Source organism: Mandrillus leucophaeus, unplaced genomic scaffold, assembly GCF_000951045.1.
Source record: "Mandrillus leucophaeus isolate KB7577 unplaced genomic scaffold, Mleu.le_1.0 Scaffold238, whole genome shotgun sequence".
NCBI classification, from domain to species: Eukaryota; Metazoa; Chordata; class Mammalia; order Primates; family Cercopithecidae; genus Mandrillus; species Mandrillus leucophaeus.
The window spans coordinates 1,515,260-1,525,854 of NW_012102454.1; the positions used below are offsets into that span (position 1 = coordinate 1,515,260).

Sequence of the window (10,595 nt, forward strand, 5' to 3'; positions counted from 1 at the left end):
ATTTGATCTATATTGTTGAGCAATATAGATCAAAACAATATTCTGCAATTGTTGGGTACACTGTATTATAAAGTTACACATTTAGGACTATTGTAGCTTCCTGATGAATTGATCCTTACCTTTATGAAGAACCAACCCCCGCCCCTGCTTTATCTCCGGAAGTAATCCTGATCTTTAAGCTCCTTTGTCTGATATTAATGTATGTTTTCTTGTTACTGGTGTTTGCATGGTATACCTTTTCTATTCTTTCACTTTCAGTGCATTTCTTATAAACATAATCTAGTTGGGCCTTGTCTCTTTTTTTAAAATTCAGTCTGACACTCTCTGCCTTTTAATTGAAATGTTTAATCCCTTCAACGTTTTACCAAAGTAGATCTTTAACAATCTTTTTTTTTCTTTTTTTGAGGCAGGGTCTCACTCTGTCGCTCAGGCTGGAGTGCAGTGGCATGACCTTGACTCACTGCAACCTTTGCTTCCTGGGTTCCAGGGATTCTCCGGCCTCAGCCTCCTGAGTAGCTGGGATTACAGGTGCACGCCACCATGCCCAGCTCATTTTTTTGTATTTTGAGTAGAGACAGGCTTTCACCGTGTTGGCCAGGCTGCTCTTGAACTCCTGACCTCAAATGATTCACCCGTCTCAGCCTCCCAAAGTGTTGGGATTACAGGCGTGAGCCACTGTGCCTGGTCTGATCTTTAACAATCCTTAGTTTAACATCCATAATGGTTGAAACACCCCCTGACTTTATGCTAACTGTAAAGTTCATAAGCATCTCTTCAAGCTTCATCACTCGGTGATTAAAAATTAGTCTATACAAACACTGGAGCCCTAAGAGAACCATCCTCCAATATGGTTTGGCTATTTCATCAACTAAAATGTACCTACTGGTCTATTCAGCCAATATTCCTCCATCTGGCACATAAGATTATGAGACTTAAACAGCATGCCACAACATGCTAGTCAACCTGTCTCAATTATTTGAGAACAACCAGCTGACCTTATCAATTGGAGTAAATATAACAGAAAAAATATCTAATTGCTCCATGTTTCTTCATTTTAATCCTTGCTATAGAATTACTTTAGATAGTTGGTCAATCTATACCTTTCACTGTTTCTATTAATCCTTTTTCTAACTGCAGCAGCAAGCTCTTGCCACTGTGCAGTGGTAACATAGGGAAATACTGTTTTGATGCTTCATTTATTGTGAGATGTTTAATTTTTCCGAGAGTTCAGAAATTAAGGCCAGTAATGATCTAATCTCTTATACATAAGAATTATTTTTGCATCAGCTTTAAGAAAGGTGCTTTATTTCTACCTGGTATATTATTCTTCTCAATGTATGAGAGTATATATTCTTCATAGACTTGCCAAAAGAATATGTATATAATGAAGCTTTTGAGTTTTTGCCAAACTGATAGTGAGAAATCGTGTCTTAGTGTAGATTTAATTTGTATGTTTTTCACTATAAACAAGGTGATTTTTTATTTTTTTTTTGAGACACAGTCTGGCTCTATTTCCCAAGCTGGAGTGCAGTGGTGCGCTCTTGGCTCACTGCAACCTCTACCTCTCAGGCTCAAGCAATCCTCCCACCTCAGCCTCTGGAGGAGCAGGGATTACAGGAGTGTGCCACTATGCTTGCCTAATTTTTTTTTTTTTTTTGGTAGAGATAGGGTTTAGCCATGTTGCCCCCAGGCTGGTCTCCAACTCCTGAGCTCAAGCAATCCTCCCGCCATGGCCTCCCAAAGTGCTAAGGTCTTTGTACTCCAGCCGGGGAGACACAGTCTCAAAAACAAAACAAAACAAAAACCAAACCAACCAACCAAACAAATGAAAAAAAAAAAACCAAACAAAAAAACTTATTAAAAAGCAATAATAAGGGTGGGCATGGTGGTTCCCAACACTTTGGGAGGCGGAGGCAGGCAGACTGAGCCCAGGAGTTCAAGATCAGCCTGGATAACATGCTGAAATGCTGTCTTTACAAAAAATACAAAAATTAGCCAGGTATGATGGCACATGCCTGTAGTCCCAGCTACCAGGGAGGTTGAGGTGGGAGGACTGCTTGAGCCCAGGAGGTCTAGGCTGCAGTGAGCCATGGTTGTGCCACTGAACTCCAGCCTAGGTGACAGAACGAGACCCTGTCTCAAAAAATAAATAAAAATAAAAAGCAATAGTAATAACACGAAAATGTAAACATATAAAATTTTCTCATCAAATAGCAATAGTGTGATCCAGATTCATTTAAATTTCCTTTTAAAATCAGAATACTAGGAACCAAAAATGAAAAGAGGCCTAGCTTAAAATCTGGTTTACTTTGTGCCAACAAAAGCTAAATTTGGCCGGGCACGGTGGCTCACACCTGTAATCCTGGTACTTTGGGAGGCTGAGGTGGGCGGATCACGAGGTCAGGATTTTGAGACCAGCCTGACCAACGAGGTGAAACCCTGTCTCTACTGAAAATACAAAAATTAGCCAGGTGTGGTGGTGCATGCCTGTAATCCCAGCTACTCAGGAGGCTGAGGCAGGAGAGTCGCTTGAATCTGGGAGGAGGAGGTTGCAGTGAGCCGAGATCACACCACTGCACTCTAGCCTGGGAGACAGAGCAAGACGTCGTCTCAAAAACCAAGCTAAACTTGAGTTAATTCCTTTTCTGAAAAACATCTGTCACCTTGACCAATGCCACAGCTTTCCTCTTCCTGATCTGGTAACTTGTAACACTTAGTTTTCTAATTAGCCACTCCACAAATTATCCTAACCAATATGGAAATCAATTAATCAAAAATAATCTGACCCTGCACAAATTATTCTACTGACATGGAAAACACCAGTAAAATCTTCTACTTTTGTGACACCCAAATAATAAAACAACCACCCACAATAATATTAAAATTAGATCAAAATATTTATAAAAAGCATTTCACAGCCGGGCGCGATGGCTCAAGCCTGTAATCCCAGCACTTTGGGAGGCTGAGACGGGCGGATCATGAGGTCAGGAGATCGAGACTATCCTGGCTAACCCGGTGAAACCCCGTCTCTACTAAAAAAATACAAAAAACTAGCCGGTTGAGGTGGCGGGCGCCTGTAGTCCCAGCTACTCGGGAGGCTGAGGCAGGAGAATGGCATAAACCCAGGAGGCAGAGCTTGCAGTGAGCCCAGATCCACCCACTGCACTCCAGCCTAGGCGACAGAGCGAGACTCCGTCTCAAAAAAAAAAAAAAAAAAAAAAAAAAAAAAAAAAAAGCATTTCACAACCACAAAATACTCTGACTAGAGAGTAAACCTTGAAGAATGGCAGAAGCAGTAGTTACTATATAGATACTATGTGCTTGATCCTGCTCAAATTTTTGAACATAATTAGTTACATAAACTTCATGGTAACATAAGAAGTACAATGATGATCTCAAAGTCAGTTAACTATTTAATTTAGTCAAAGAAGCCTCAAAAAGGATAATACAATTTGCAATCATTCCTTATTTGAATCCCCAGGAAAGGACTCTAAGTTATAGTTAACACACAGTATATCTTGATTTAACATGAATAACATTGATCTTACTACTGGATTTGGAAATTTATGGACCAAAGTTACACTATTTCACCTAAAATAAGTCTAAAAGGAATTAATTTTTAATTCTGAAAAATGTCAAACCTATGTTAAAATTGAAGGAGTACAGAGAATATCAATATATTCCTCACCTAGATTCATCAACTGCTAACATCTAACCAAACCCACTCTGCTTCTCCATCTTTATACCTTGATATGCACATTTTTCTTTTGTTTAGAGAGGCTAAAATCAATTTGGTTCTTTACTTTTAAATACTTCAAAATCACCTCCCCCAAACAAAAACACTCTCCCATATGATTAACCAGAAAATGAACAGTAATAACAACATCCAACAATTAGTCCATACTCAAAAGTTCCTTAGCAGTCCCTAAAAGGTTCTTCACACCAACTTTTTCTTTAAGTTTTCTTTTTCTCCCCTGCAGGAAACAAACACGCCAACTTTTTAAAAGCCCAGGATTCGATTCTATATTACATTTGGATGTTATGTCTCTTCAGTCTTTGCCAGCCTAAAACAGTTCTGCTGCCTCTCTCCATTCTTTGTAATATTGAATCTTTTGAAGAGTGTGGATAACTGTCTTGCAAAACAACCCACCTTCTGGATATATATGCCCATTTCTTCAAAATTAGATTCTGCATATTCAGCAAGAACCCCACAAAAGTGATATTATGTTTTGCCCCCCACCCCAATAATCGCAACAGGAGACACATAATTGTTTATGGCAATGCTAAACTTGAGCACTTGACGAAGTTGGTAACCACCAGATGTCTGTGTTACAAGGGTACATTTTTCCCCCTTTGTAAACTGTGGGATGATACTTTAAGATCATCTTAATATCCTGTCCTAATACCTTTCACCTAATGACTTCAACATCTAATGATAATCCTTGCTAACTATTATACTGAGATTAGAAAATGGCAATTTTCTTTATCAATTTTATTTACCACTCCTTCTACTTATTAGCAGACATCTTTATGTGAAAAAAGTAGATCTTTTCCTTTGTTTTTCAATGGGCCCTGGTTCCTTTTAGTGGGGAGTGGTATTTAGAAACTGAGTCTACATGTGTTCTTTGCTACTGGGTTTCCATTGTTTCTAGGTCCTTTCTATGAACAGACCTAGGAACTCACCAGTTTTAAAAAAATGGGTCCATACTCATACCATCTATTTACATTCAGCATCACAGGGTTCTTTCTCACCTTTCCCATTCCATATTTATATCTCCCTTCTCCATGGTAAAAACACTATTTCCCAATATAAGTATTTTATTCATTTGCCCTATTCTATAATACATACAAAACAGTTTAAGAATTAACACCTGGCTGGGTGCAGTGGCTCACACCTGTAATCCCAGCACTTTTGGAGCCCAAGGTGGGCAGATCACTCGATGTCAGAAGTTTGAGACCAGCCTGGACAACAGGGGAAAACCCTGTCTCTACAAAAAAAAAAAAAAAAAAAAAAAAAAAGAAATCTAGCTGGGAGTGGTGGTGCACGCCTATAATCTCAGATACTTGGGAGGTTGAGGTGGGAGGATGGCTTGGGCCTGGGAGGCAGAGGTTGTAGTGAGTCGGGATCGTGCCACTACACTCCAGCCTGGGTGTGAGCCAGACATTATCTCCAAAAAAAAGAAAACACACAAAAAAAACCAAAAACCAAAAACACCAATAATACAAATCAAAGTCAAGTTTTCTAAATAGTTCTATTTGTTGTTAGAATATATCCTACTAAGCGCGTAAAAGTCATCTGAATTATTTTTTCTTCTGTGTGATTATCAATTTAATATGTAATAGCATCTGTGGTTTCTCTGTTCATATTCATTCAGTTTTATCTATTTTTTTTTAGACGGAGTTTCGCTGTTGTGGCCCAGACTGGAGTGCAATGGCACGATCTCAGCTCATTGCAACCTCTGCCTCCTGGGTTTCAAGCGATTCTCCTACCTCAGCCTCCCGAGTAGCTGGGATTACAGGCATGCACCACCACGTCCAGCTAATTCTGTATTTTTAGTAGAGGTGCGGTTTCTCCATGTTGGCCAGGCTGGTCTCGAACTCCCTACTTCAGGTGATCTATCCGCCTTAGTCTCCCAAAGTGCTGGCATTACAGGCGTGAGCCACCGCGCCCAGCTCATTCAGTTTTAGTTTGCTTTTTTTGCCGTTCTTTTTTATTTTGTGAATAAGTAAAACATTTAAATGCTTAAGTCACACCTGTATAAAAAGTATACTCATTGGAAGGAATTTAATAATTTTAACAAAACTTGTTAGCATATTAATGAGTGTCAAGATACACCTGAAACTAAATTTGTGGTGCAGTGAAACAGTAAACTGATAATATAATTATTTCAAAGAAATTTTAAAAGATTAGGGGCAAAAGCTTGAGATTTAAAGTTGCTTTTTTTTTTAAAGCTGTTCTTTACCGTGGGAATAAAGGTGTACTTAAACACTAAAATGCACAGCTATAAAAACAAAACAACACTGAGCTAATCTGATTACATCCAGCTTTTGCACTCAATAGCCCTTGACCCTCCAGCCGTAAGTAAGCCTGTCATTCGCTCAGCCCTGCTATACATTCTCATTAGTTTTGTTTCAAACCCAGTGTTACAGAAACAAAACACCAAGCCCTCAATCATGCTATGCGTATCTTTATGTGTGCATGTCTTATGTATGTTTAAAATAAACGTTTTAGGCCAGGCTTGGTGGCACATGCCTGTAATCCCAGCACTTTGGGAGGCTGAAGTGGGTGGATCACTTGAGGTCAGGAGTTCGAGACCAGCTTGGCCAACATGGTGAAACCCCATCTCTACTAAAAATACAAAAAAATTAGCCGGGAGTGGTGGTGCACACCGGTAACCCCAGCTACTCAGGAGGCTGAGGCAGGAGCACTGCTTAAACCTGGGAGATGGAGGTTGCAGTTAGTGGAGATCATGCCACTGTACTCCAGCCTGGGCAACAGAGTGAGACTCTGCCTCAAAAAAAAAAAATAAAAAAAAAAATTGATTAATTAAAATCCAGGCCAGGCACAGGGGCTCACCTGAGGTCAGGAGTTCAAGACCAGCCTGGTCAACATGGTGAAACCCCACCTCTACTGAAAATACAAAAATTAGCTAGGTGTGGTGATACATACTGTAATCCCAGCTATTTGTGAGGCTAAGGCACGAGAATTGCTTAAACCCAGGAGGCGGAGGTTATAGTGAGCCAAGATAGTGCCACTGGACTTCCGCCTGAGTGACAGAGTGAGACTTTGTCTTAAAAAAAAAAAAAAAAATCCAATTACCAATAAGATTTGGTAGATACTGGATATACCCAGGTGTAAAAAAAATGTTACCTCGTGAAAACTGACTTTTAAAAACCCACTAATATCATTAAGAATATTAAATGAAGGCTTTAAGATATCATCAAAATATGTTCTGAATGCCATAAAACAAAGTTACAAAAGGAAACATCAAACAACATTTCTAAAAGTTTGTGTTGAGTTTCTATAAACTCAAAGAAAGGAAGAATACAAAAACAAACAAAAAAAATAAAAGAAAAAGAAAACATACCAACACCAACAGCACCAAACTGCTGCCCAACTAAGGAACTTGGACTGAACTGACTGTATGTGGGCATCCTGCCGAAAGGCCCGTAAGAACCCATGGACTGGAATGAAGAAGTCGATGAGCCTAGTGAGGACTGAAGGAAAATCATGAGTTATCTTTCCAAGCTCTAAGCAACATGTATATAATGAAAAAAATTTCCAGATTTTTACACTTTTAAGAAACCTATTAAAACTACTAAATATAAAATGAATTAATATGCACTTAACATTAAAATAGCCAAACGACCTTCTGATTTCAATATTTGTCTATAATGTGCCAATTATACTCAATGTAACTTACGAATACTTTTTCTACACTAAACTCCCCATTTAAGAGTTTTATAGATTGAGGAAAGAAAGTTACTTAAGTACAGTAACTTTGCTTAAAGAAAAATATGAGAAAAATCACACTTAGTAATAATGGGTTTTAGTCTGATGCTGATATAAATCTCACATGTGATTTCACTCTTATTTTCAATCATTTGAGGCCTACTATTATATTCACATGAAAGAGATGCAGAAACAAACATATCCCACATAAAATCATTTACATGTTTACTTATAGTTATATTAAGTGGAGGAACATTTTATAAAAACTTTAACTTAAACCTAAAGCATATAAAATATATAACATATACTAATACACGTACTTCATATATTATCTTATTATAAACTGTTTCATAATATAAACATGAAGTGTATTAAAGGCTACCAGGACATACATTCACTGATGGCAGGATCTTTTCTTTGTGTTCACTACTAGTGTTAAACACATGCCAGACACTCTGTAAATACTACGGAATGAATGAATAAGAAGATCAAGTAGAAGTTTGTGATGACTGGAAGAAGTTACTCAACACCATTTTCACATGCACTCTCTTAGTTTTTCTTCTTCTATAAAACTGATTACTCAAATCACTGGTTTCCTGGAGAATTATCGAAAGCCATATAAAAGAGACAGTAAGGTAACACCAGTGTTTGGTGTAGGGAGCTATCTCTATTAAGAAAGTGTCTCTTCCTTCTCCATTTAAAGAGATTTACATTTTCGGCCAGGCACGGGGGCTCACGCCTGTAATCCCAGCACTTTGGGAGGCTGAGGCGGGTGGATCACGAGGTCAGGAGATCGAGACCATCCTGGCTAACACGGTGAAACCCCATCTCTACTAAAAATACAAAAAATTAGCCGGGCATGGTGGCAGGCGCCTGTAGTCCTAGCTACTTGGGAGGCTGAGGCAGGAGAATGGCATGAACCCGGGAGGCAGAGCTTGCAGTGAGCCGAGATCGCGCCACTGCACTCCAGCCTGGGCAACAGAGCAAAACTCTATCTCAAAAAAAAGTAAATAAATAAAATAAAGAGATTTACATTTTCTCCGATTCTTTCAGGTTTCCTTTCACCAAAATAAGACTTAACAAGGGTAGGGGTAGATGATTAAAAAGTTTAAATTGGAAGATTTAAGAGTTGACCTAAATATGTTAAAATACATTTATGTTTGTGCTTTCTTATTATATAACATTGCAGGCCAGGCACAGTGGCTCATGCCTGTAATCCCAGCACTTTGGGAGGCTGAGGTCGGCGGATCACCTGAGGTCAGGAGTTTGAGACCAGGCTGGCCAACATGGTGAAACCTCATCTCTACTAAAAATACAAGAATTAGCCGGGCGTGGTGGTGCGTGCCTGTAGTCCCAGCTACTCAGGAGGCTGAGGCAGAAGAATTGCTTGAACCAGGCAGGCGGAGGTTGCAGTAAGCCGAGTTCGCGCCACTATACTCCAACGACTGTTTCAAAAAAAAAAAAGGAAGAAAAAAAAACCCCAACATTGCATATCGTAACATATGCAGAACAATGTGATTTTGCTTTTTGTTCCCCATTAAGCCTAATAATCTTATTTAAGAGTAGCTGTTATTGCCCTGGTTTGCAATATAAACCATATCTCAATAGCATGGTAGCACGGATTCTAGATTCTAAAGCAGGCTGCTTGGATCTGTTCAAATAGTGACTCTACCTGAATTTCCTCACTTGTTAAAAGTGAGAAGAATTATGGTAACAACCTCAGAGGGTGTCTTATATGTACACCACTTCCACAGCGTAGCCTTCAAGGTTAGCTACCGCAATTGTTGTTGACATTAGAAAATATTTCATAACAAATTCTTCAGCTGCTTCTTATCTTAGTGCTAATTTATGATTAGAGAAAAACCTAGATGAGAACATGATCCAGTAATTTCAGGTATCCAGGTAACCTGAAAATGATAAGCTACATGAACATTCAACTGGAGAGAAAAAAGCCAAGGCTATCCCTGTGTGGAGTTTACCTGTACTCCAAGACAAATTTACCATCAGTTACCTGAACGATAGCTGGGTCTTGAGGCAAAGAACACTGTGGTTTTGGTGGCTCACAAACAGTAAGGTCTTTAATGTCACTCCCACGGAATATAATGTATTCAAAGACTTCATCTCGAGGTGGTATTGGACGATCTGTCGGTCTGTCTTCTGTACCAAAGGATCGAACTGGCAAGAAAACAAAGGATATGAGATGTGTGACTACTCACTACATTCAGGTAGTACCCCAGATTCTAAGTGTTGTATTTCAAGTACTAAGCAGTAGTTCTGAAATGTTTGAGAAAGTATTCATTAATCTATAGCTAAATAATTTTTTTAAAAGAGGAAAATAGAGTGGGTTTTGCCTGAAGTTAAATATATGCAATATAAAAGACTATCAGTATTACGAGGTTGTGCTCCTCTTTTTTTGAGACGGAGTCTCCCTCTGTCGCCCAGGCTGGAGTGCAGTGGCCGGATCTCAGCTCACTGCAAGCTCCGCCTCCCGGGTTCAGGCCATCCTCCTGCCTCAGCCTCCCGAGCAGCTGGGACCACAGATGCCCGCCACCTCGCCCGGCTAGTTTTTTGTATTTTTTAGTAGAGACAGGGTTTCACCATGTTAGCCAGGATGGTCTCAATCTCCTGACCTTGTGATCCACCCGCCTTGGCCTCCCAAAGTGCTGGGATTACAGGCTTGAGCCACCGCACCTGGCCGGTTGTGCTCCTCTTATATTTTTATTTATTTGTATCTTTAGTGGTTGTAGTGAGGTGTTAAAATGTCCTTTCATTATTTATTTATTGATGAGCCTGGGTCTCTGTATCCCAGGCTGGAGTGCAGTGGTGTGGTCATGGCTTCCTGCAGCCTCCGTTTCCCGGGCTCAGGCAATCCTTCCATCTCAACATCCCATGTAGCTGGGACCACAGGTATGTGCCACTAAGCCCAGCTAATTTTTTTTATGTTTTAGTAGAGATGAGGCTTTGCTATTTTGCACAGGCTGGTCTTGAACTCCTGGCCTCAAGAGATCGTCCTGCTTCAGTCTCTCAAAGTGCTGGGATTACAGGCCTGTGCCATTGTGCCTGGCTCACTGTTAATTTATTTTTAATGTTCTCATTCAGCAAAATAAAAATTAGCAACCTATGTCTTTCTTGGGGAGGGATG

General features: G+C 39.7%; 1 protein-coding gene across 2 annotated transcripts in view; it reads right to left on the reverse strand.

Annotated features, from left to right (window-relative positions):
• The window catches only part of LSM14A (LSM14A, SCD6 homolog A (S. cerevisiae)), a 34,812-nt gene extending 25,176 nt beyond the window's left edge, over window positions 1-9,636 (reverse strand). For both annotated transcript variants that reach the window (XM_011982310.1, XM_011982309.1), the window contains exons 1-2: window positions 9,465-9,636; window positions 7,089-7,218 (exon numbers count right to left, since the gene is read on the reverse strand). In XM_011982310.1, coding sequence (XP_011837700.1) covers window positions 7,089-7,182 — 94 coding nt within the window. In that variant the 5' untranslated portion in view covers window positions 7,183-7,218; window positions 9,465-9,636. The remainder of the gene's footprint in view (window positions 1-7,088; window positions 7,219-9,464) is intronic.
• Window positions 9,637-10,595: the final 959 nt, after the last annotated feature.